We start from the raw sequence: 25780 nt of genomic DNA on the forward strand, positions 1-25780 counted from the left end.
ATTTTCTGTAAGATTTGTTACACATTTATAAACAAGTTGAAACCTTAACTTGGGAAACTCTTAAGTTAGGAAAGTAACTAATTCTAGGAATAGATACAATCCCTTAAAGTTAGGGATCGTAATTAGTAAAAGATATTTTTAGAATCCTATCTAATTACACATAATATTTTTAATTTAGGAATCTATTTTCTGACAGTTTTTTTCCTGAATTATTATGTAGGTGCCTGAAATGCTCCGGATGCCTTTAGTAGAGCTGTGTTTACAAATTAAGCTACTTAACCTAGGCCAGATAAAGCCTTTCTTATCCAAGGTACTTGTACATATTTACAGTAAACATAAATTGTCAACCTATGTTCTCTTCTTTGGTGTTCTAATGACATATCTTTTGATTTCAGGCTTTGGAACCACCCAAGGAAGAAGCTATGAACTCTGCCATTTCATTGCTATATGAGGTAATTTCCCTTAATCTAACCAACAATTTACATACAGTTCATGATGATTAAGATTTTGGGCTTCAAGGAAGAAGTCATGTTTTCATGTTGTCTTCATTACTTGATTAATGTTTTCCCTGTTTATGAGCATTATTATTTGTTCATCCTATCATCCTTCTCAACTAGCATTTCTGAGTACCTGGACTTTGTAGTGGAGGAGCCTAAATTAATGATAGTATACAAATTGCTGCTTTAGTTTATTTCTAGTCAGCAAATGATGATGGCACGTGAATTTTGGTAATAAGTGCATATTTTCAGGTTGGTGCCGTTGAGGGAGATGAAGAGTTGACACCTCTAGGGCATCATTTGGCAAAGCTTCCTGTTGATGTGTTGATTGGAAAGGTGCACTTAAATTTTTTTAAATCCCCCCATTCTTTTGAGTTTTGACTACAGACGCTATTTGCTCCCCGTTCAAAAATTGAGTCAGGAAATGTTGTTAATGATATTTTTGTATCTTCTTAGTACCTCTTATTATGTTTAAACTCACTGTCATCAATTTTTGGGAAAATGTTATTTCTTTTGAATGAAATTATGTCTTTTGAATGAAATGTTGTTAATGATACTATTAGGAATTAATTTATACTGCTGGTCTGCCCCCTGATAGAAGGAGTGCTAAGGGGACATGTACAGAACTAAATTGTTCTAAAATAGTACAAACGTAATAATATTGAACCTAGATTTTAAATTAGGGTTTTTTTTTGTCAATTTACCTAGAGAAAGTGCCAGGCTGCGAGTCAAGCTATGTTTGCTGAATTTGAACTCCATCCTTTCAGATAATCTTTTGTTGCATTAAACTGCTATAGTATTCCATTGACCTGAATTTACTAATTGTTTTTGGGTGAAGTTCAGATGCTGCTCTATGGTGGAATATTTGGCTGCTTATCTCCCATCCTGTCTATCTCTGCATTTCTCAGCTATAAGTCTCCATTTTTATACCCAAAGGATGAGGTGGTTATTTTATTTCTATATCAAGTTTCTGTTGTTCTTGCTTTCAGAAAAGAAAGAAGTTGCAATACCATCGTCATCTTCTTTTTATATTACAGAAACAAAATGTTGAAAGAGCTAAATTGGCTTTGCTAAGTAATAAGATGGACGAATCTAGCAATTTAAATGATGCTGAGAGGCAGTCTGACCACTTGCTAATGATGGTTGCATATAGGAAGTGGGAAAAGATTTTCCGAGAGGTATGTCAATGATTGTGTTATGCCTTTTGGCAGTCGTTAGTTCTTAAGGAAAAGTGACCACTGTTGTCTGCTTATTAATTTAAAACAACAAAAACGAAGAGTCTACAATGCTAGAAAAGTTTGATTTGTTTGTTATATAGCACCCTGATTGACCTGCTCTCTGATATTTAGAACCTTTATCCAGCAAAATTTGGGGGGGGGGGGGGTAGAGAATCATGTTCTATTTTGGGAGGGGTTTCAGTTCTTTCTATCCGTTTAAACGGGTGCATGTAATAGATGTATCCTGGCACTTCAAACAGTATTACTTACTCGTATGTAAAATTTGTATCCTTGCAGAAAGGAGTAAAAGCTGCCCAACGGTTTTGCAAGAAGTACTTTTTAAGAAGTTCGGTTATGTCCATGACAAGGTTCATCTTTATTCTCTCTCTCTTCAACCACCATTGTTGAGATGCTTACTTGGCTGTTTGTTTCTGCGTCCATCATGTATCATTCTATTTTTTCCATTTTATGAATATGGAATGAAATGAATTCTCTAAATTACAGTTGATAGTTTTGAGTGCTTTGCAAGTTCTTAAGTTATCAATATTAATGATATGTGTTGCCTTCTGGTAGTGGAATCTTCGCCAATTTGCAGTTAGAAAATATGACATGGTGCTGCCTTATTATTAGTTATTTTCTTTAGTAGTCACCATCCTTTGGAGATCCCACTTAGAAGTGGAAGGAGTAAGTTGCTTCTCATCATATTTGTCATGGCACACCCTATCCGAGTCAAAGGCAGCAAGTCAAGTGTCAATATGACAGTTGATTGACTTGCTTCTTCTTTCTAGCCCTCCCATATGCAGGGTTCACTTGGTGTTTGAGGAGTGTAGATTTAGATATTTACCAAACTGCTACCTAAAGTATGCCAGTAAAACCATGGTATATATGTGCATATGAAATAGCCTATGTAATCATGATAATATCTACTGAAATATTTTTTTTCTGTGCGCTTCTAATCTTTAACTTTTGACTTTTCTTAAATTTTCAGAGACATGAGAATACAATTTGGAACACTACTAGCAGATATAGGATTCATCAATCTTCCAACTAATCTTCAGGTATGCAACCTGTGATTTAATTGATACAACTTATATGGCATTTGATGCAATGTATGTTCTCTCGCTCATATCTTACAGATTGGGTAAAAAAGGAAGGAGAATCTTGATGGTTGGTTTTCTGATTACACACAACCATTCAATATGCATTCACATCATTCTGCAGTTGTGAAGGTAATCCTGAACATTTGTGTCTGGCTTTTGAATTAGTTCACATTTTAGTGCTACTTTTGCAGTTGCTCAAACCTCTAATGTTATGGCAGAGGTCATCTTTTTGGTCTTTAGTCACTTCGTTTGGATTATGTACGTCATCTGTTTAGAAATTTATGAGCGATTTTTATTCTTTGTGGACAACCTATTTAATTTTTCATGATGTTCAGTTATTTACATATCTGTCCCCAAATGGAATCAGCATGTCCTTCGTCAAGTGTGTTAGAGTCATTCTATACACTACCCACTTGTAAACTGGGGCCCTCCTTTTATTATTACTAATTTTGTTTATCCTGTCTTCTTATATCACTAATTTTTGTATTTTGTTTTTGTAAAATTCTGTATCTTAACTTTTTTGTCCTGGTTTGATAAAAATTAAATGGTCAGAGTATACTATCGCACGAAATGTTTTTTGTGAGTAACTATAAAAATTATTTTTTTATAAAGAGCGAGACCTCATTAAAATCCCCCTTCATAACCACTGTTGTATCAAAATACATCAGCGGACATTGGAAGGAGGAAAAGAGTGCCTCAAATGTTATTCCAGAAAAGAATACACTACATATAACAGTCGGCTATTACAAACACCACCCCCACACTCAAGCACTCACCTCTGTAAATCCTCAATGTCCTGAATTATTACCCTATACCCGCCTTAGCCAAGCTGTCAGCCTCCCAATTCACAAACCTTTTTACACTATGCTCTATAACAAAGGATGTGCTGTTAAGTGTGTTTTATTTACAAGGTGTGTGTAACCAAGGGTGATTCTAATAATTCTAATATTTTCTTTGAAGGCAATACTATGTGCTGGTTTATACCCCAATGTTGCTGCTACGGAGCTGGGCATTACGGGAGCAGCACTCAGCAGACTTAAACCTAATCCTACAGCAAAGGGTCATCCAGTCTGGTATGATGGAAGACGAGAGGTTCATATACACCCTACTTCCATTAACAGTAGCTTGAAATCCTTTCAACATCCATTTCTTGTCTTCCTTGAAAAGGTATGTAGACTTCTATCTAGTGGATTTAATTTAATCCACTTCTGTGTTCTAATTGTTTTATTTCTTTAGGTTGTGTCTTTCTCCAATTCATGAATAATACTTATTTCGTACGTGACATACATAGGGTTGACAAACCACTGCATGGACATTTCCTATTGAGAGATAGAACTAGCCTAACAAAGGCTAATGTAAAAGATTAACTTCCTTTTTCCTTGAAAATTCTGTTTATTCATTTACTCGAATTGTTTGTTATAGTGTTGGAAGTTTCTTGAATGTGGATAGGCATCTCTGTTCATAATGTAGATTTAGATAGTTTTTTATTGTTTTAATCTGATTCAGATTTTTTTTTTCCTTTTAGTAAGAGCCAGGTTTAAAATGTTAAATTTCTCTTTATAATTTAATGGCATCATGTTGCATAATCTTCTTGTTCCCTGATTTTATCCGTTTATAAGAATAAACCATCCTAGCTGAATTTTGAAATAGTCAACATAATGATTATATTTTTTGCTTGTGCTAGTCTAGAATGTTGCATTTCCGGTTTACACTACAAAGTTTAAGATTTTGTAAGACTGAAAATGGTGAAATTCACTTTTCCTTAGTTAAAAATGGGAAGGGAAATGAAAAATTGTTAGAAGAAAGCTCCATCTTCAATTTGCTTTTGCACTGCAATCTAATTTTGGCATTAACAGTTTGAAACCAACAAAGTATTTCTTCGAGACACTACCATCATATCTCCCTTCTCTATTTTGCTGTTCGGTGGGTTAATTAACATTCAGCATCAGGTATTTTCCGTAATCCTTGGTATTTATTCAAAACTCCTTTTTTATCTGCCGGTCCATTTCGGTGTTTAGCCTTTTAACATATATTTCTTTTCTTCTTTTAGTCTGGATTGGTTGCTATAGATGGATGGCTAAAGTTGACAGCGCCTGCTCAAACTGCTGTACTGTGCAAGGAACTTAGATCTGCTCTTCATTCAATTTTGCAGGAGCTGATTAGAAAGCCAGAGGTATGGTTGTATGTTTATTCGTAGTATAGTTGCTTCTCCGCATTGCATAGAATTTGAACTATGTTTCTCGGTTATCTAACCACATAAAGTTGCTGCCATACCTTTAAAGTTTCTCATTTGTTTATGCCTTTCCTCGGCGAAGCTTGTGCGTCCAGTGCTCTGCTTAACTTGTTCTTTTTCTTTTTTTTTTGCCTTGGTAGAATGCTACGATTGTAGATAATGAGGTGGTGAAGTCTATGGTCCATTTGTTGCTAGAAGAAGACAAACCTCCAAAGTAGTTCAGCACCGTAGGTATGTGGCTTCAAGCCTTCATAATTCAGTTCGAGATTGTGGCCTCGAGCTTTCATAATTCAGCTCGAGATCATGTGGCCTCGAGCTTTCATAATTCAGCTCGAAGACTATGTGGCTAACTCGCTAAACTTTGACTTGTAGCTTCGTTTTCAGTGTGAGTGGTAAGTTATGGTGGCTAAACTTCAACTACATATACTGAGTTTAAAGACTCGCCCTTGGCAGCATCTGAGTTCTCAAAAGAATTTTCTTTTGCCTAAATATTTTGTTGGCCGTGTTTATTTCCTTCATTTTTTAGGTTTCCTTTCAGGGCATGAACGGTTATAATTAGGGTGTCTTTGGTTTATAGCATATAACAATATGATTAAAAATAAGACTACATAATGTAAGATTATAAAATAGGATTGTGTAATTTATATTATTTTATTTCGTTAATCAATTTGGTTGGAATGTAGAATTGCAGTAGTTTGTCAGAAGAATCTATAATATGACTAAAAGTATTGTTGCAGAATGTAAGATTACAAAATGAAATGTGTATTTAATTTAGTTGGAATGTAAGGCAAATCCCACTCATTGGTTGTGGAATCTACTAGTGATCATCTCTAACACACAGTCACAAAGTCTGGTAAAGACGACCCTCTGTTTTTATCAGTTTGTGTGTGATTTGCAGTTGAATTTTTATTAATGATCGGTTTAAGGGTGACAACAAGAGACTTGACAGCAGCGGAGTTGACGATAGGTGGGTATGCGGTCGATGACGACAACAATGGCCGACAAAAGAGTTGAATGATTTGGGTTTCAAAATTCGAGGGGTTATTTTGGTATTTTTTGAAACATTTGGATTCTTGAAATTATTTTATTTTTATATTTTAATAATTTTTTAAAAAAATATAAGGGTCACATGTTGCGGAAGACGGTTATCGGATAGAGCAAAATCGCAACTGATAATTTGAGAAAATAAAAATGCAGATAAAAGAGACACAAAATTTATGTGGAAAACCCCTAAATAATATAGGGTAAAAATCACGGGCAACGGTAGAAGAATTTCACTATGAGAAAATATGAATTACAACTTCTCTCGATCTACCAAAGAGAAAACAATAATAATTCTCTCTTGATAAAAAAGGAGAAAATAACTCTCAAGAAACTCTCTAAATTCTCTAGTATTGGAAGAAAGCTAGAATGTTTTGGAATGGTTTTGAAGCTAAATGAGTTAGGGTATTTATAGTTGATACTTGAGGATTAATCTTGTAAATATTCTAAAGTTTAGAGACTCAATTTGGTAGTTATACCTTTATTATTTCAATAATTTATAGCTACTTTATTGACTCCACAATTCCACTTGCACACTTGCACATTCGGTGCATTAATGCACCGAATAATTTGTTGAAATTTCAACATCACATGTATCATTTAATAGTTGAATTCAATGATCATCGAATTTTATACACTTAAAAATATAACGGAAAAAACAAGCCAAAAAAATTTAGATACCCATTGTCAATTGCGAGTATAGCTAGGATACTTGAAATGTATTAAGCCAATTAAATAAGTCTAGATAAAATTTCAATTGAAACCGAACTTCCTTTCATATCTTCTCCCATCTAACTAAACAAACCATTCAAATCAATCACGTATAGGATGATCAATTTTCAAGGTGTAATCATTCTCTTATCGTAAAAGTTTATCAAAAAAAATTAATTTATAATAAATCTATAGACGCGAATTATAAACCCTTAATTCTTAATAATTATAAATCATCTTAAATTATAAATTGTACATTTAAAATATCTTTTTCATTGAAATAATTTTATTCTTTATACGAATAAAGTGATTTCTATAATTAAAGAAATGTAATTATCTCTAGAAATCTAAATTTCAAGCATCAATATTATATGATATTTGAATGTTAGATACACTTAGAAAATTATTTTGAATTAATCAAAAAAATAATAATCTTATTCGTTTTAAACATTCTATCATAACTAACCACCAAAATCATATAAAAATACTTAAAAATGAATACGCATTTGTTAGTTCAAAACTTGTATAAAGATGCCCATCCAAACTCATTCAATACTCACAAATAATAAAATCATATTTAGTCTAAAATACAACAAACTGATAACATCGATATTAGTTCAAAATCATTAACGAACAAAGGGTGAAATATATATTTAGTGTTTAAGTTATCGGTTTTAGTTCGTTTTAGTATTTGAATTTTTATTTTTTTTTAAATTATATCTAACGTTTAATTTTTATTTTATTTTAGTATCTCATCATTAAAAATTTAATACTTAAACTATCAATTTTAATCTATTTTAATACCTAAAATTTATTTATTTTTTTAAAAATTAACGTTAAATTTTAAAAATATATACTAAAATAATTCAAAAATTAACTTTTAGATATAACTTTTTTAAAAATTAAAAGTTTACATATTAAAATAATTAAAACTAATAATTTAGATAGTAAACTTATAATTTATTAAATAAAAAAGAAGGAATATAATCCATAGCACTCCACGAGCCATGATGGTTTGAACGCCGAAGTGTAGAGTGAGCCGAGAGCTAACGATCGGTCTAAATCCGTCGGTCTTCTTATCTCATTTCCTCTCCATCACTTCAGCCGTCTCCTAATAGCCGCTAACGAAACCCTGTTTCCTTTCCCTCTTAAATTAACGAATCATATACTCAACAAGAAAGAAAGAAAATCTCAGACTCCAAAAATGAACTGTTCTCTCTTCAATCTGCTTTTCCTCCTATTCCTTTTGATAACCAGCTTCTCTTTCTCTCACGTCCTTGCTGATTCCCACTTTGAAGGATTCGACGCCGAAGATGATGAAACCATTGAGGAAGAGATCTTAGACCACCACTCGATCCGATCGCCGCCTGTGTCTCGGTCCAATTCACAGCCACTTACGGATCTTGGAACCCCAACCGATCCCGACCCCGACTTTGTTCCTGCTTCGGATACTCCGCCCCAATCGGAACTTCAAAAGCCATCCACTATATCTTTTGAGTACTGGGATGAGGACGAATTCGAGGGTTTACCTGCTGAACAACCGCCCCCCGAACCTGTGAAGGATACTGAAAACGCCACTCCCGATGACCCAGATCCGAAAACGACCTCGAAATCCCAAGGCGCGACTGTTTCAAAGAAGTCGTTTACGTTGGAGATTGTCTGTGGGTCTTTCTTGATTGTTTTTGCATTCAATTACTTCACCGGTAAACGTGAAAACGAGAATCTTGCTTTGGCGTGGGCAGCGAAGTTCGCCACGAAAGGTTCGATCTTTGAGAAAAATTTCAGTCTTTTGGGTGTTGGAGAAGGGGAGGACTCGCCTCTGTTGTTGAAAGAAGGGCAAACCGTGTTCAAATTCTACGCGACTGGGCGAAGGTACTGCCAGGGATTGCTGGCAACGATGGAGTTAAAGAGCAGGCATGATTTGATATCGAGATTGTTTAATTTGGTGGTTCCCTGTAAAGATGAAATTACTTTTGAAGTTTATATGAATGATGAAGCCATGGATCAGGTGATTTTCGCTGTGGCAAAGAAGAAGGCGGCCAAGGGGATGCAAAAAGAGGTGAGAGATTTGCAGAGGTTTGCAGGGTTGATGACGAATCCTAGTGGAAGGAAATGGGTGGTGGATGACCTATCCGTGATTTCTGAATCGAAGGAGGTTGCCGGAGATTTGATTACCGAGGCTGTGCTTGAGCAGGTTGGTTGGCCTAGCTCTGGTATTCATTTGATTTATTGGGATAATTTTATCTGCGATTCGGATTTCTTATGTTTTATTCATTTGAATCATAGTACTAAATTGCTAAATTGCGGTGGCAGATGCGGTGCCGCCGTTGCAGATGTTTTTAGTGTGATTTGTTTCCTAAAAATAATTATGTTTTAAAATTGCGGTTGCAGTGTCGCGATCCGGGTGACGCCGTGTTACAGGCTTGCAGCCGCAATTTAATAATATGACTTGAATCACTAGAGCTTATGTTTTATTTCTGCCGTATGACAATGTAGATTTTAGTACTTCAAAGTGGTAGATTATAGCTTTTTATTTGTTAGATTACGTGACTTTCTTTATCTACATGCATGGTTCATATGGCTTGATTGTTTTTAGCTCACAGTTTCATGAACTAGTCTTCTCTAAGCTCTTTTTGTGCTCATGTAATAAGCAATTTGTTAGTGCTGTAGGATATTTTGTATTGGTAGTATGTTAGCCAGATTAGTGAGGCATATCGGTTAAGAGATTACTGTCGAAAAAATAAGTCGATGCTGAATGAAACAATACTTGGTTTTGTGGTAGTGTTGAAAATATTTAATGGTGTATCTTTAAATTTGATTAATTTGAAACAAGACTTCGTAAGGTATGGGTGCTTGGCTTGATTGAGGAATCAACGGCTGCAAACTTGTGACAGATCGTCTTAGGTTTTTCCCCCTTCATATTGTGATGGTCTTCTTTTGCTTCCTATTATCTCATCAAAGTTTTTCTTACTAAATCATGGTATAAGTTCTATTTTACTATCAGTCGTAGCAGATTTTGGTTGGCGGTGATGAAAGAGTGGGAGATACGAATTTTTTTTACTAGGATTCAAGAATCCATATGTTTTGCTTTCAAGTTTAGTGTGGACTATGACCTTGTTGGCCTCTACATTTTCTGGTTCTCGTGTATGAATTGGTTGTTCCTACTCATTCTTTCCCATGGTATCTGATCTTTCATTGTTCTGTTATGGTTTGCTCCAAATTCTCTTGGCAGCTCTACCATTTTCTTTAACATTCAAAATCAGTTGTGATTGTTGACCTGCAGGTTTTTGGTGACAAAGCTTATGAGAAATACGGAAAGAATTTCATTTCGATGCAGTTTTCAGATCAGCATCCTGGCATGCACAGGAAGATGCTCGTGTTTAAGTTTGCCCTCCCCGATGCCAACAACATGGCTGACATCACTCGCTTGGTGGCTCTTGTACCATACTACATTGATTTAGTCGGACGATATAAGCTCAGCTCACAGGTTTTTCAGCTGGAAGTTGGATTATTATCAAATGCTCGATAAAAGTCAACTTGTTAATCTTCTCGATTTCCTTTCCTAATCGCAGGCTCGATCCAAAACCGAAACCGCAAGAGTGAAGGCGGCGCAAGAGGCACACAAAGAACTTAAAAACGCTAGGCAAGAAGCGTTGCAGAGAAAGAAGGCAGAGAGAAGAAGATGTTGGGATAAGCTCAGCTCACAGGTTTTTCAGCTGGAAGTTGGATTATTATCAAATGCTCGATAAAAGTCAACTTGTTAATCTTCTCGATTTCCTTTCCTAATCGCAGGCTCGATCCAAAACCGAAACCGCAAGAGTGAAGGCGGCGCAAGAGGCACACAAAGAACTTAAAAACGCTAGGCAAGAAGCGTTGCAGAGAAAGAAGGCAGAGAAGAAGAAGATGTTGGAGGAGGCAGAGGCGAAGCTCAGCGCAGAAGCGGTTCGCAAGAGAGAAGCGAAAGAACGTGCTCGGCAGATGAAGAAGGCGATGCCGAAAATGAAGATGACCCGTGCTTGAGGTTAGTAGTATTAAATCCTTACTCCGTAGTTGGGTCTCCTCGGCATATGCGGGCTTATTATTTCCCGTATCGATACTGCGAATGCATTTTAGTTGTCAACTGCCTTAGCTACTTATTCATCACCACCATATGACTGTGGGATTTTAAATCTACTCGAAGATGGTGCTCTAGAAACTTAATAAATTTTCTTCCATGGATGACATTTCAAGCTTTTGTTTGGGCAATTCCGAGTAATGATTTGATTTGTTATTATTTATGTGTAATAACTTAAAGAATATTATTTAGGAAAAAATAGCAAAGGCACGTGTTTTTGAAAAGACTCGTTTTATAGGTTAAAAAGAAAAAAGAAAAAATAGAGATTATTGTATCTTTTATTTGAAATAAATATTTTTAAAAATTATTTTTATTCAATTAAATTTACTTATACTAGCGTAAAATTAAAAGTTTTACATCCTTTTAGAATCGTTTGATAAGGGAAAATTGAAAGTGAGATTTACTCATTTTTTTCAATGATTTTCTCGTTAATCTAAGCCTTTGATTTTTTTCACATCCAACGATCTTAAATAATTGGAGTTTAGCCCTTAAATAATATGTTATATATAATACACCTTTAAAATTTATGGAAACATTGTAAAGAATAATAAACAACATTATAAAGAATATAAATATAAACGCTAAATTGTTTATGAATCAATTGATAAACTTGACATTATAAGGTCACATTCTACGTTTCAAAGGAGGCCAGAAGCTACAACAAGAATAAACAACGGATACTTGCTGATCAGAGCGGTTAGTATGTTTTATTATCCCTCAAGTTTGTGGCATCAATCATTCTATAAGATCGTATTTGGTACTAGAAGTAACTCTATTTTCTAAACAGCGTACCTGGTACAAAACTTTTGAACCTCTTCTTGAGAACCGAAACAATAATGGAGCCGACGAACGGCCAAGTTGTTACGATGGCAATGTATGCAAGCAACCAGATCGATTGTCTGCTCCGCCGTGAAAGCTTATCGATTCGTGCTTGAACAGGGACGATCAAATCCTTAACGTTTTTCTCCACTCTCTGCTTGATTTGCTCGTCGGAGTTTATTTTATCTGTCGACTCGAAATTCGTTCTGTTATCGGAAATTGTACCTTCGTCCTTGCTGTGAATCTTATGCTCGTTGTTCGACGTGTCTTCTTGTAAAACCTCTCTTGGTTGATTGCCCATTGCGGTCACCATTCCTTCTCCCGTAACATTCAAATAAGGTGCCTGATCAATTGAACTTTGTAGTGGCTTGGGCACCGGAGAACCCTGCATCTGCAACAACATAAAAGTCAAATGATCAGATCCCGAGGTCAAATGGATGCCGATATGCCCTTTGTTTTTTCTTTTCAATTTAAGTGAAATTGTTTACTACGAAATTAGATTACTGAAAGGTTTACCTTCTGTCTTTTGATTAAAGGGCTAGTCCTTAGAACACCAAAAAACTCATTAACAGCTCTTACCCACCTGAAGAATTCCATGAATAATAAACCATGTAAATTGACACATTGAACCTTATACTATTTGTGGCATAATCAGAAAAAAGCTGCTAGTATGACAAATTTATGTCATATGAGAGCCGGTCCGGCTCATAAGGAAGCAACATGAGTTCCAGCTTAGGACCCCACCTTTCACCTTCACAATTTCATTGTCTCGACATCTAGCCAATCGTCTCTCTGTCTCATAAAATTCTCAATTTCTCATCTCATCATCTTCTTCACACACTCTCATTGATTCATTCAACTTTAAATTAAATCTAACTATATTTTTCGAGACTTCAGTAATTTTCTCTCTTTCAAATCTCTCTCTTCAATTTATCAAATATCCTTTAATTCTCATTAATGAAATATTAAACTAATTATTCAAAATAATGAAATATGCTTATGTTTTATAAGGATCCAGTCTGAATTTTCACTCAGAGGCCCGAAAAATATCCGAGATGGTCCTACATGAGATGCTCAGTCATGAATACAACGTGTTAATTTTCATTAACAGACCCAACCTCTCCAGTGTATAGTACAAACTTCATATGAGTTTTCTGGTTTAGAGTGTGATTGTTAAATGATGTACATAAAGATGTTTTTGTGTGTGTGTGTTTATATTATTGAACATGCCAATTGTTGGTATATTAGGAGAAAAAAAGGGGATTACCATATGCCAGATGCTGTTATCCCCTCATAGTAAGCCAGATGTCCTCCATGTGGCGTAGTAGCTAGGACAATATTTTCATTGACCCTAGAAGTAAAACCAAATGGATGGTTAGCTTTTAAAGAAAGAAGTCAAGTATAATGTTGTCCCTATTAGACTATGATGGAATATAATAGACGACATGGAACATTGGTAACACGTATAACTTTACCATTCAAGCATCGAATGTTATCGAGCGTTAACAAGGTATACTACTACCTAGGGATGGGTATTTCACTCGGATCCGACGGGTTTGGATTGAGTTCAAATTTGGGATGAAAAAAAAAATCTGACCCGACTCGACATAATATTATAATCACTTCTTACATATTTAAAGATAATTACAATAATATTCATTTCAATATTATCTGTTTTCAATTAAGTCTTTATTTTTCCTAATAAAAATGAATATTTATATTTATATAGGTCGGGAGTAAGTTTAAACTCAAAAATCAAATCAAATTTTTGGTTGAGTGGGACCCTTCTAAACCCGAGTCAAATCAGGTGCGGGTTTAATTTTTGGGTCGGGTTCAAATGGGCCAAAAACCCAACTTGATCTGACCCATATTCATCCCTAAATTACCACCAACGTAGTAAGATACATTTTAGTATTGGCAGTTTAGATTAGTTTAGATTTTCCTTGATGTCCTAAAACCCGACTTTCTTGCAACTGCTTTAATAATTGTACAAATTGAGAGAGGTCATGGAGGACATATAGATCTATAATATGTCATGCTCATAGTGGAACTGCTCATTAATATTATTAAGGAATCAAGTGGTTTCTCTCACTTGAATCAAGTGCCCCAGAAAATGGAGACGGGATATTTTCAAAGAAAACGTAAATCGGAGAATGATGGGGGTCATTGCTTACCTACATTCATCCCATGGAATAGCTTCACTGGTGCACACTGGATCATCCAAGGCGCTGACACAGAGGAGAGGTACTGACACATTTCCGATATAATTAGTACTGCTTGATCGCCTATAATACGTATCCACAGTTTGAAACACAAAGAGGCCTTTATCAGATTGGAAGTACAGAAAGTAAAAAAAGAAAAATAGTTTTTTTACCTCAAATTTTCCAAGAATTCGAGTAGCATGGTTGTCAAAGTCCCTAAGAGAACTTGACTGTGAAAACAGAAGCAGAAAAGAATTAGGAGATTTTGCAGTAGGAAAAATGACGAACAGAAAATTTCTTTCAAACAATGTTAGGCCTAAAGAAGGATGAAATACTATGAGATGAGGCATTTGATTTGGTGGAAGAGTTTATTTCCATTTGAAGACCTACTAAATCTATTAACACCAACTTATTGTATTATCCCTCTAAAATGCTTCAGCTATGTGATTGGTATGCTTCTTTCACATACAGAAGGAAACTTTAGTACCTTTTCAACTCCTTCCCAATTTACAAGACTAGACAAGATAGACTGATGCCTGCATGAAACCACAAAGTATATCATGTAAAAGTAACCTCTAAAGTAAGTGAACTGATTCCGCAAAATGAAGTAATGTGGACATACAATTTGGCATAACCTTGTAGGCCGACTGTTAGTGCTCTGTCATAAATTTTCTGCATAGTTCGACGGTTGATGAACCTATCACATACCTGTAAGAAAAACATTGAGAACATAACCTTACTGAAGCAGGAAGAAGTGGCAGCACTTTGGTTAGGTGTTTGTGAGAAATACGAAGACACAGAGTAAGAGAGATTGATTTTAAGCAGAAAGTGGTCCTACTGCTGCCACTACAGCCATTGGCCATCCATGACAGACTTGGCAATGGTGGCAGTAGCAGAACTGCAGAAGGTGTTCTCCTCTTATATCTGAATTATGAAATGCCGAGACATTTAAGTGCAAACGAAACAGCATGTTTTCAACTAATATAACTACTGTAAGGCAAGGAATTACTTGGTTCCTAGGTTAGGTCATCCGGGACCATATCAACAAAATGCCAGTGAACTATACCTGTTTATTCTTCTAAACTTTTCGGGTGGTGTTTTGAAGAGCAATTGCCTCACAACAAAATGTAGGAAACTTTATTCTCAATAAGGATAATTAAGTTCACTTATTATTTATCATCTTTCTCTCTCTTTTCCTATTCCTCTATTTTAGGGAAAAAGTGGATGCATTATTTTAGTGTGATAAAACTTTACAGAGAGTAGGGGCAAAAGAGGATATAAAATCTGTAAAATGAAGATGAAATAGAGATCAGAGACTTGGTTGTAAGATAGCAATTAAAACACTAACCAAAAGGTCCCAAGGAGAGCATATAGCCGCAGCCCCAACAACAGGAGTATTTGCGCCATCCTCTCCAAGATATTTAACCTGAAAGTGGAAGGAGAAAGCATATATTTAGGCTTGCAAACAATATATAAAAAAATTAAACAACTCTGTACGTGTAAAAACAAAATATTAAGAATTTAGCAATACGGAATCATTTATCAAACAGGACAAGGACATTACAACAATTACACTGAACCTAAAAGGCTTGGTCTAAACCACAATTGTCTCTTATAGAAAATATCGTGCATTATGAACAAACAGAAAATGGGTTTATATATTTACAATTAAAACCAGTGTAAGATTTGACATTTCTTTTATTCATCTGAAAGTTAAAAGTAGTAAGAAAAAAAATAGAAGCACGATCATGTCATGTCCAAGGAAAATTTTCAAAATGAAAGGAAAGTTCTAATGCCTTACTATATAAATGTAATCAGAAGAATTCATATACCAGAATATTGGCACCAATGCTGGTCCCGACAGCATATAGAGGAGCTTCTGGATATTCACAGCGTATGTGTTCAATGACTTTCCGTACATCTTCAGTCCATCCAGCATTATAACAGCAATCAGACTGAAAATAAAATCATTTAGGTAGAATTCAGAAATTTGAAAATGCTAATTTCTCAAAAGACTAAGATGATTCAGAATCTAGGCCAAAAGGGTTCCATAAGAAACTGACCGTTAGAGATACACCTCCTAGACCACGATGATTGCTTACAACAACATTCCAACCCTGTCTTGCCATTTTGAACGCAAGATGCATCACATACTGTAAACACAGCGACTCTTCTTTAGGCACTTCAACGAAAATATAAATATAAATAAAATACCATATACATATATATATATATATATATATATAAACCTACCGCATCAGTAGAATCGCTGGTCAAGCCAGGAATGACGATGACAATAGGAGTTTTACCATCTTTACGAGCAGTGGAACCATCAATTACGCCAGAGGCACCCTCCAGAACTGTTATTAGTTATAGATTCGTAATATTAAAACTTAATACATATCTATCATATTAAAGAGGGAATTTACTCCTAATTTAAAACAAAAGAAATAAAATAACGGGAAGATGAGTAAAATCTGACCATCCGAATAAGTTAGCCAGTCCAGAGCGATTGTCCCACCATCAAAAGCACGGAATAAATGTCTAAGAATAAAAACATTTAGCATGTTAACATTCCATTCCTCCAAAAAAATGTTCAAAACATGGATTTAAAAAATGGAATAAAAAAGAATTGAACTAACCGTCTATAAGTAACTGGAGGAGGCCTTCCGTGAAAAGTCAAGAAGGCCGTCTGAATATGAGGACTAGAAAGCCATGGAGTGACCAAGTACCTGCACAATTGTTGAACGAAATCGCAAACAAGTAGATGTAAATTCGAATTTCGACTGATAAAAATCTCGCCATAAAAGTAAATGTTTAATTATGAAATTCATCCTCCACTTCACGAAAACTGAGAAGCTAATCCTCAAATTCGTCCGAAAGTAATCCTCAAACGCTATGAAAGTTCACTCAAGTAATACTAAACCTTATTTTTAATAGCTAATATGAAAATCACCAGCTCAGCTCAATAATCTTATACGTAATTATTGAGTAAAAATCAGCCGTCAAAACTAAAGTTGAGGATTACTCTCTCAGTTTTTGTAAAGTAGAAGGATATAATTGATAATTAGACCTAAAACTAATAGTGTTACCTTTGTTGGAATATCTTACACTTGGCGGCGACTGATCGGCCGAGGTCGGAGCTTGAGTTGTAAGTTAACGTAACGGGATCGCCTCTGAAAAGAGTGAGCAAATCGTGAAGGAAATGAATCTCCAGAAAGTTGTACAGGAAAACGAGGAATACGAAGAAGGCGGCGAGGAAATAATGGGAGACGGGGATCAAAGCAAGAGCTTGGAAGAGAAGATAGTAAGGAGAGATGGCGGATTCGCAATCCATTGATTTTTGGAAAAGAAATCGAAATTCGTAAGCTGAGACGGCAGCTTTTTTTTTTCTCGGAAATACCAAAAAAAGGAAATCCAAGAATATTGGGTGGATAATAGGAATTGCAAAATTGTCTTTTTAGGGGGAAAATTAAAAGCGCCGTATGTGGGAATCGAACCCACGACCACGTGGTTAAAAGCCACGCGCTCTACCGGCTGAGCTAAGACGGCTTTGATTGACTTCTGCCTTGACGTTATATATTAATTTAATAAAAATCTAAAATTTGTCCAAATATTATTATCTTAAAAGGGAGGCAGCTTTTGTTTTTTCTCATAAAGAAGTAAAAAGGGAAATCACCAAAAACTTATCTTAAAAGCTAAAGCTGTCCCTAAGGCCTACACTATTTGAGGACTCAATTAACTGTTATGTTACAATTTTCTTAAATTCTTATTTGGGTAACTTTGAATATTTTCTTAGGTTAAATTATAGTTTTGGTCCTTCTATTGTATACAAAGGGCTGGTGTTAAAATGCTAAATGTGATATCTAAATATTTTTACATAACAACAAAGATATTGAACTCAAATCATATCTCAAATATCACTTGCCACTTCTAAAATGGTTTACTTCATGTACAAATTCAACATGTATATATCAAGGTAGAACTGAGCAAAGAAATTTGAAATTAAATAGGAAAGGGATCAAGCACCAGCTTTAAATTAATAGTTGAACGAAAAAACAAACAAGATTCTTGTCCATCAAGGCATCATAGTTTAAATGATTAACTCAAACAAGTCATCGAGACGAGGGTAAAAACACCCTGAGAGAAGCTGCTACATTTGCATTTAAGGAAACACTAATGCTGTGATGTTAACAAAACTGTTACTTGGTTTGTAAGTTTGTACTTCATTCAGAACCATCATCATCTCCTTGTATGTGTGAAGATCGTGCAAGACAATCAGGGAACTTGAAAGGAAGAGTCATCAGAGGCTCGCCGTCACATAAGTTCTGGCAAGCCAAACCGAAAGCGTATCCCAATGCAGTTGCAACCGGAACAGCAACAGCATTTCCAACCTGTATGTACCTGGTAGACCCCAAGAGAAAAGTGTGCTTTGGAATTGACCTATGCTATGATTCTTTAACTAAGATTGAAAACTTCATCTTTACGTGTTTAGTCCCGATATCACTTATATGTGCAAATTCAACAAACCTCTCTTTAATAGTCCCAAAAAGTTTGTAGCAGTCCGGGAATCCTTGTAATCTTGCATTCTCACGGATTGTAAGCACCCTATCTTGGGAAGGATGGATGACCGTCTGCAAAAAGGTTTGTTTTTAAGTGAGAAATACAGTATATTTAAATAATTCGGGTCAAGTTGAGTTTTTGACGTATTTAAATTTAATCCGAAAATTAAACTCCTCTACTCATACCTTACCCAACCTGAGGTTTAAGAGGATCTCACCCAATATAATAAAATATAAATAAATATTATTACGATTATCTCTAAATATATAAAAAAATAATTACAATATTATGTCAAGTCAAATCTAACTAGGGGTCTGTTTGTTTCCCGTAATTGGAATTACGGAATTGGTTTTCCCTGAATTCCCGTGTTTGTTTCACGTAATTCGTTTTCCGGAAAATGTTTTCCCATGTTTGTTTCACATAATTCGTTTTCCGGAAAACGTTTTCCCGTGTTTGTTTCACGTAATTCGTTTTCCGGAATGTAATTCATTTTCCTAGTAACAGAATTTCCTTTGTGTTTTCTGTAAAATAACTTACGGATTCATTTTCCGTAAGTCATTTTCCGAACTTTTCACTTCAAAGCAAAAATACTCAAAATAATTTTATTTTATGAATTTAATATTAATAAAATATTTTAATATCATTTTCATCAAAATATTAATTATTAAAATATTTAAAATATTTATTAATATTATAATAATATAATATTATATTTTTAATATTATATAAAATAATCAATTATATTATAATATAAGATATTATATTTTTATTTTAATAATATATAATAATTTTTTTTATATTTAATAATGAATAATAATATTTATATATTTCAATAATATTTTAGTAAAGATATTAAAATATACTAATTAATATTTTTAAAATATAATATAGTACTATTACTTTAATAAATAATTAATATAATTTATAAAATTTTATTTCACTAAAATATACCGAAAAAATGTTTAAATAACATCTTCCAAACATCATAAAACGTTTTCCAGATGTTTTCCAGAAATGTAATTCATTTTCCAGAAATGTAATTCATTTTACAGAAATGTAATTCATTTTTTAGAATTCAAATTCCAGTAATTCATTTTCCAGTAATTCAAATTCCAGTAATTCAAATTCTAGTAATTCATTTTCTGGAAAACCAATTACAGCTAAACAAACAGACCCTAGATTAGGTCAGGTCAAAACCCATCAAATCCGAGTGAAGTGACATCCCTTCCCCTAAACATCCTTAATCCTTGCAATCCAATACATAAAAAGAGAAGGGGGGGAAAGGAACCTGATTGTGAGGTTCAGCCCTTGTAACCACTGTGTTGATAATTTCATCCATCCACAAACGACCGAACGGCCTAAATTCCAGTCATCATATAAGGTTGTGCAAAATACAACATTGTAGCAAAATCAAAATGTCAATAATAGTTAAGCCATGCTTACTTGGTTGATCTCCCTTTGACAAATTTCATGGCATAATCTGGCACCTGTAAGCATAATTTGACTTAAAAAACTTGAACGAAAACAATTTAATAAGAGTTGTAGACAACAAAATACCAATGGTTTTCCAGATTTGAGCAACACTCTGTCCATTGTTGTGTCCCACTCCACCTTATTGTTTTCACCAACTAGCACACCAGGTAAGTCCCTGAAATTTGCACCCTGGAAAAATAAAATATTAGGCACTGAAAATGAGAAATATGTCAATCCAATAGCCATAATCAATTAAACTGCACATACCTTCTTCTTAGGAATCTGGCAAACACGTTCCAAGTCATCAGCATTCAATTGCAAAGGTTGATGATCATATAGCATTCCAGAAGATGGTGCATGTCGAGAATCAACCGTTAAATATGTTACATCTGCACAATACAAAAACCATAGTTGTAAAATATTATAAAGCATCTAACTATTCTCACAATTCCATTTTGGTCATTCAACAATTTTTTTTTCAAAGTCTTATCTAGCGTTACATTTTGGCCAATTGCTGTTAAAAATCCATGGTGATATTGGCATGTATCATAAGGTAATACTATGTCATCATTAAAGAATTTTTTCACGTCAACAATTTTGTTAGTTTTTTAACGGTAGGTGAGCAAAACGGAGTCACAAAAATAGTTGGCTGACTAAATAAGTAGTTTACCCTACATTTTTAAGGATGATGCAAACACTGATCATCATACAGCATTTCTAAGGATGCATGGCAGAACTAAGTTACTGAATTTAGTACGTATAAACAGAAACATACCTTTCCTCGGCAATCTAATAAATTTTTGAAATTCTGTTCGAGCTTTTGTCCCATAATTCCTCTGGTCTTGACTCTCATCATTGTTGACCTAAAACAATCTAAGAAACTAAATAACATATTCCAAAATTACTAAATTACACATTAAAAAATACAAACACAAACATACTTGTGGAAGATCAGAAATTGCATCACCAAGAGTGAGAGCACCTTTCAACTGAAAAGTATCCTTTTTGTCATATGCAACATGTATTTCCTAGTATCAAAATAAAATTCAACTTAGAATCAAAAAAGTATCAAGTAACGATTAGTACTGTAAATGAGATGAGACACAACTCAATCAACTTGAATTCTTAATGAGCCGAAGTGAGCTACTTGATACCCGACTCAAAAAGATTGTGAGCGACTCAAAAAAATAATATATTAATTTTTCTTATTCTTTAAACAATAAAAAAACATAACAATTTAAGTTTAGTAGCATACATACCTCAAACTCATTTGGAACAATTCCTCTAGAAAAAACCTCATGAGTTGGCAATGGATATGGAGGCAATTTCTGAAGTGGAAAAGGGATAAGGTAAAGTGTTAAACAATTATCTTATGATTTCATTATACTACACAAGTTTAAATATACTTACCTCTAAAGGATGTGAGGCCCATAGAAAGACCCTCATTCTAAATTGTGGAACACCATAATTTCCAGCAGCCATCATCCCCATTCTAGCCTGATAATTCATGGAAACTAAACGGCCAACAGCATACCGTCCCAAAAAGCCCTTAGCAAACTTTAATATATCCACAACATTTTCCATCAGTACATATCTTGGTTTCAAATGCTCTATAGTATCCATATATACAATTAACTGTTTATTTTTTTCATCTTCCAATGGTGCATTTGAGTTTCTAAAACGATTGAACCCACTAATGCCTTGACACGGGGGGCCTCCACATATAAAATAAACACTTCCCTGAAAGAAGGAATGAAACAAAATACAAAATGTTATCTTCCATATGAAACACTAATTTAATAAGTTCATATAATCAAAAGAGAAGAAAACCTTACAGGCAAAGGCAATATGTTTGATTTGTGCCCGTTTCTCACAAACTCTTCCAGCTTTTCCTGACAATTACTGAACATAGAAAAACGCATTACGTAAATTACTTGACAAGGTAAGAGAGTTCTTATGGATGTAGGTAAAATAGATTACCTCATGCCCTCAATAGGCTCCCAAGTATCATAACTTTTATCATAACCCTTCCAACGCACCTATAAGTACAATAAAAATTGAAAAACATCTGAATCCAAGAGAGAAGTTTACTTGCATTTACTAGTTAGTGCATATAATTTTACCAAAATGCACCACCAATATGATAGAACAAAGACAAAATAATCCTCATTCCACTATCATCTTGGAAGTTTGAAGAATAATAATGGTACCTTGAAATATAATCCTCGCTTTCTCATTTTATTAGGATCGCCAAAACAGATGTCCAAAAATCTCTCAACCTCAAAATCTTCAGAATCCTCAGAACCACTATCATCTTGTCCCTCTTTTTCTTTTTCCTTTTCTTCTTTTTCTTCTTCACATGCTTGGTCATCATCATCCACTTCCTCAACAACTTCACTAGAATCTTCCGATGATCTGTTTGGATCAAGCAAGGAGAATTTTTGGCATAATTTTTCCCATTCTTTCAGCAAACACAAAAAATCCTCTGCTGCCTCATTTCTCACCTAATAGTCATCATAGAAAATAATAGTCAATGCTAAATAGCTAGGATGTATTAATAATCATCTAACAAGAAATGGTTTACCTTAGTTTCAGGATGGTTCCACTGCAAACTTTTACAAGCAAAAGAATTTATGTCAACAGCCCACCTCTACAATACAAAATGTACTAAAACACTCTTAATCAACCAAAATTGAATAAATAAATAAAATAATCAAAAGATGTATTGTAAAAGTTATGGAACTTTATTATGAACTCACTGTGACAAGCTTTATGCCAGCTATGGAGGCCCCCATGCAAACACCAGTGGACATAGCCCCACAACCAGAATAAAGATCCAGCAAATATTTCTGTGACTTATCAAACTTCTGAGCTTCTGAACTAGTATTATTTGAACCACATTCATTTGAATCACTTTCACTGGAAACTACTGAAGATGTACCACTATCCTTTTTATAAATCTCTGCAATTATAATGAAAATGTTAACAAACAAATAAATCAAATAATCATAGAAAATGCAACAAAACCAATGAGAGAACTAAAAGATACGCATTATATAGCTAACTTGTTAGTTTTTCCTTCAGTGTAAATGGAAATAATCTCCAGAATCAGTAAAAAGATTACACATTACCAGTGAATATGTTTTTGAATGTTAAGTGCTGCAACGAGTACTTCATATTGCAATATAAACCCGATTCAGGGATTTTTTTCTCCTCAGCAGCTAAGTCAATCTGAGATGAGAAATAAAAAAGGTTCAAGCTTGTATAAGAAAAACATAAGGAACAATAGCATGCTACATGTGTCGGTCTTACATCTGGTGCAACTTCAGCAATTTCCACTTTGGAAACAATACAGTTCAAAGGATTGTCGTCTTGGATATCGGAGAGAAACACACGTCTCTTATCAATCAAATGCGCATTTTCCTTGTTGATAACCTAAAATTTTCAAAATAAATTGAACAATGAGTGTTCTCAAGGAAAATTGGACAAAAAAGATAAATATAATGCTCATCAAAACCACTAAGCTTCAGGAAAATAGTTCTCACGGTATCTTCAGCTCTATAAAACCATTGAGCTTTAAAGTACGGCTCCCCATAAATTGTTTCAAAGAATTCAACAATTCTGGCAATATAATCAGGACTGCCATCCTCTGCCTGCAGGCAAATGATCATTCAAAATTGTCAATTTAATCCGAAAAGAGAATGACAGCCAACATTTTAACATACAAAAGCATACCTTAACATATGCATTATCTCCCAATTTGTAGAGACAACCATCAACTATAGCCTCTGAATAATGATTTTTTGCTTGTAGTACCTCATCTCCCTCGCTTATATTTGGAAAAAAAGTTACAGCATCGATAAGCATCAACAGTACAAATATACTACACTCTTTGTAAAGTGAAACGTTTTACCCATTAATAATCATTAACGACTTTTTAAACGTTTTACCCATTACTCAACATCGATAAATGAAGAATTGTGTCATTATTCTTTCTTGTTTACAAGTTAATGAACTTACTCATTTGAAGTCTCAGTCACTGATTGCTTCTTAACCTTATTCTGTAAACCACAAACGAAAAACCAAATATAAATCTGGGTCCAAAGATGATCAAGTGGAAAATAAAATAAAATGCAACCGCTTTTTTTACTTAAATTGTTTACTAACCTTTGACTGATATCTCTGTTGCCATCGTTCTCGGGCTTTAACGGAGGCAATGGGCGGACCGACGAGACAAAGGTCGGAATCGGCGACAACTTTTCGGGCTTTTTTCGATTTGGGAGGATCCAACAAAGTAGCCACACCTTGGTCTCGGGTTTCGGGTTCCGATTCAATAGATTCATCGGACTTATTTTGACGCTTTCGTTTCGAACCCTTCCCCATCTCCGAAACAGTCCCCGATACTGAACAGGGAAAGACACAAAACAGAGAGGGGTGAAGGATTCTCTCTCTGCTTTGCTGTTTGGACTTTGGATAGAGAGAAAATGTGAAATATAGACGTTAGAAACTTGTGAGTGTGGGGAGCAATGAGTGGTGGGAGAAAACCTTTTAAAATAATGTGTTTTTGAGGGAAAGTTTGATTTTTTTGGGAATTTAGACACTGGCGGGAACTTGCAAGTTTTGGTTCCAATCCATTATTTTAGTCCTGATATTTTGGGAGATTTCACTTTAACGACACAGCTGTTCGTTTAGGAGGGTCACGAACCAACTGTCATTCGACACTTAGTACATCAGGAGGAATTTAAGAGTAAAATATTGTAATGGTCACTTGTATTTTATATTTGCACTTTTTTACTCACAAATTCATAAAAGTTAAATTTTGATTTTATTAAATTTTGTTGATTAAGACATTGAATTAGGGATGGGCATGGGTCGGTTTCATTCAATCCGACCCAAAAATTTTACATCATTCACCCGACCCGAATTTTTGAGATAAAATCCGAACCCGATCCGACCTGACTTGGAATAATAAAAAATATTATTTTTATTCAATAAAAATAATGATTTAATTGAAAAAATAATATATAGAGGGGTATTATTATAATTATTCCTAAATATATAAGATAAAATCATATTTTTTCGGGTCGGATATTTTTCACCCTAAACCCGTTCGACCCAATCCGAACATCACCCATAAAAAAATCTGACCCGATCAGGTCTGATCGAGTTGGAATCCGTCGGATTCGGGTTTCATGCCCATCCCTACATTGAATGTTGTTAGTTTGAAAAACATAGTATGTTAATTTTTTATTTTAACCCCTAAAAATTAGATAAAATATTAACTATATGTCTTTTGTTAAATCCAAAGTAATTCAAGGACAAATTTACAATTTATCAACAAAAAAATTTGATGGTTTTTGTCATTGAAATTTTCCCTAAAATACCTTGATTTTACAAAAAAAAGGTTCATAACTATTATTTTATCTATAATTTATTATGTTAAAATAAAATTTAAACTCACTTACTAACTAACGTATTACACCATTAAACTAATTGCATCTAATGCCTCGATAACAAATTTTAATAAAATCAAAATGTAATTGACCAAAACTTTTTTTTTAATTTGATGAATAAAAGTGTACAAATATAAAAAGGTAAGTGATTATTCTAATAATTTAATAATATTTAATTAACATAATTTCATTAAATATTTAAATTTTGAATCGTAAATTTGTTCAAGTTTGTTCAGCTAAACGATTTAAAAATAGAACAGTAATATTGTAAGTTTGAATCGTAAAATATAATTTTTATTTTAAAATGGTAATTAAATTTTTAAATTATGTTGAAGTTAATATTTGTTCAAATACTCTC

At 34.2% G+C, this 25780-nt stretch overlaps 3 protein-coding genes, 1 non-coding gene and 1 pseudogene across 6 annotated transcripts; 2 read left to right on the top strand and 3 right to left on the bottom strand.

Moving 5' to 3' along the window:
• The first annotated feature begins 241 nt into the window (after nt 1-241).
• On the top strand, nt 242-5438 carry LOC120145747 (annotated as a pseudogene).
• A 1215-nt stretch (nt 5439-6653) lies between these two features.
• LOC120145575 (uncharacterized protein At5g49945-like) lies at nt 6654-11060 on the top strand. 2 transcript variants are annotated; one of them, XM_039159401.1, is made up of 5 exons: nt 6654-6660; nt 7904-8993; nt 10083-10286; nt 10372-10467; nt 10688-11060. In XM_039159401.1, the coding sequence occupies exons 2-5, from the start codon at nt 8004-8006 to the stop codon at nt 10817-10819; spliced, it is 1422 nt and encodes a 473-aa protein (XP_039015332.1). In that variant the 5' UTR covers nt 6654-6660; nt 7904-8003; the 3' UTR covers nt 10820-11060. The 2 variants fall into 2 exon arrangements, with proteins under 2 accessions (XP_039015332.1, XP_039015333.1); XM_039159402.1 differs by having other exon boundaries at nt 10372-10404; nt 10625-11060.
• Nucleotides 11061-11619: 559 nt separating this feature from the next.
• Nucleotides 11620-17349, bottom strand: LOC120145012 (embryogenesis-associated protein EMB8-like). Of its 2 annotated transcripts, XM_039158927.1 has the most exons (14): nt 17026-17349; nt 16576-16665; nt 16416-16477; nt 16187-16293; nt 15997-16086; nt 15766-15888; nt 15282-15359; nt 14556-14641; nt 14421-14469; nt 14107-14163; nt 13907-14037; nt 13000-13083; nt 12249-12315; nt 11623-12123 (listed from the first exon to the last, which is right to left on the bottom strand). In XM_039158927.1, the coding sequence occupies exons 1-14, from the start codon at nt 17268-17270 to the stop codon at nt 11686-11688; spliced, it is 1707 nt and encodes a 568-aa protein (XP_039014858.1). In that variant the 5' UTR covers nt 17271-17349; the 3' UTR covers nt 11623-11685. The 2 variants fall into 2 exon arrangements, with proteins under 2 accessions (XP_039014857.1, XP_039014858.1); XM_039158926.1 differs by having other exon boundaries at nt 11620-12123; nt 13907-14163.
• Nucleotides 17350-17412: 63 nt separating this feature from the next.
• On the bottom strand, nt 17413-17485 carry TRNAK-UUU. Its single transcript has one exon. It is a non-coding gene; the product is annotated as a tRNA-Lys (tRNA).
• Nucleotides 17486-18073: 588 nt separating this feature from the next.
• Nucleotides 18074-24405, bottom strand: LOC120145223 (putative DNA (cytosine-5)-methyltransferase CMT1). The gene is made up of 21 exons (XM_039159115.1): nt 24137-24405; nt 23990-24030; nt 23705-23798; nt 23515-23622; nt 23282-23404; nt 23101-23200; nt 22729-22931; nt 22554-22619; nt 22180-22473; nt 21950-22008; nt 21805-21871; nt 21380-21709; nt 21229-21297; nt 20911-20997; nt 20745-20832; nt 20237-20358; nt 20054-20158; nt 19940-19983; nt 19785-19854; nt 18464-18567; nt 18074-18337 (listed from the first exon to the last, which is right to left on the bottom strand). Exons 1-21 carry the CDS (start codon nt 24350-24352, stop codon nt 18160-18162), a joined length of 2568 nt encoding a protein of 855 aa, XP_039015046.1. The 5' UTR covers nt 24353-24405; the 3' UTR covers nt 18074-18159.
• Between the last annotated feature and the right edge of the window lie 1375 nt (nt 24406-25780).

Source organism: Hibiscus syriacus, unplaced genomic scaffold (assembly GCF_006381635.1).
Source record: "Hibiscus syriacus cultivar Baekdansim isolate YM2019G1 unplaced genomic scaffold, ASM638163v2 tig00110893_pilon, whole genome shotgun sequence".
Taxonomy (NCBI): domain Eukaryota; kingdom Viridiplantae; phylum Streptophyta; class Magnoliopsida; order Malvales; family Malvaceae; genus Hibiscus; species Hibiscus syriacus.

Coding starts and splice junctions, on each gene's coding strand:
- LOC120145012 (XM_039158926.1), bottom strand. CDS start 17,270: ATGGATTGCGAATCCGCCATCTCTCCTTACTATCTTCTCTTCCAAGCT. Junction 15,889..15,996: donor TAGGAGGTGTATCTCTAACG/GTCAGTTTCTTA, acceptor TTTTATTTTCAG/TCTGATTGCTGTTATAATGC. Junction 14,164..14,420: donor ATTGGGAAGGAGTTGAAAAG/GTACTAAAGTTT, acceptor CTGTTTTCACAG/TCAAGTTCTCTTAGGGACTT.
- LOC120145223 (XM_039159115.1), bottom strand. CDS start 24,352: ATGGGGAAGGGTTCGAAACGAAAGCGTCAAAATAAGTCCGATGAATCT. Junction 22,009..22,179: donor AGCGAGGATTATATTTCAAG/GTACCATTATTA, acceptor TTGTACTTATAG/GTGCGTTGGAAGGGTTATGA. Junction 20,159..20,236: donor GCCAGATTCCTAAGAAGAAG/GTATGTGCAGTT, acceptor TTATTTTTCCAG/GGTGCAAATTTCAGGGACTT.
- LOC120145575 (XM_039159401.1), top strand. CDS start 8,004: ATGAACTGTTCTCTCTTCAATCTGCTTTTCCTCCTATTCCTTTTGATA. Junction 8,994..10,082: donor CCGAGGCTGTGCTTGAGCAG/GTTGGTTGGCCT, acceptor GTTGACCTGCAG/GTTTTTGGTGACAAAGCTTA. Junction 10,287..10,371: donor GATATAAGCTCAGCTCACAG/GTTTTTCAGCTG, acceptor TCCTAATCGCAG/GCTCGATCCAAAACCGAAAC.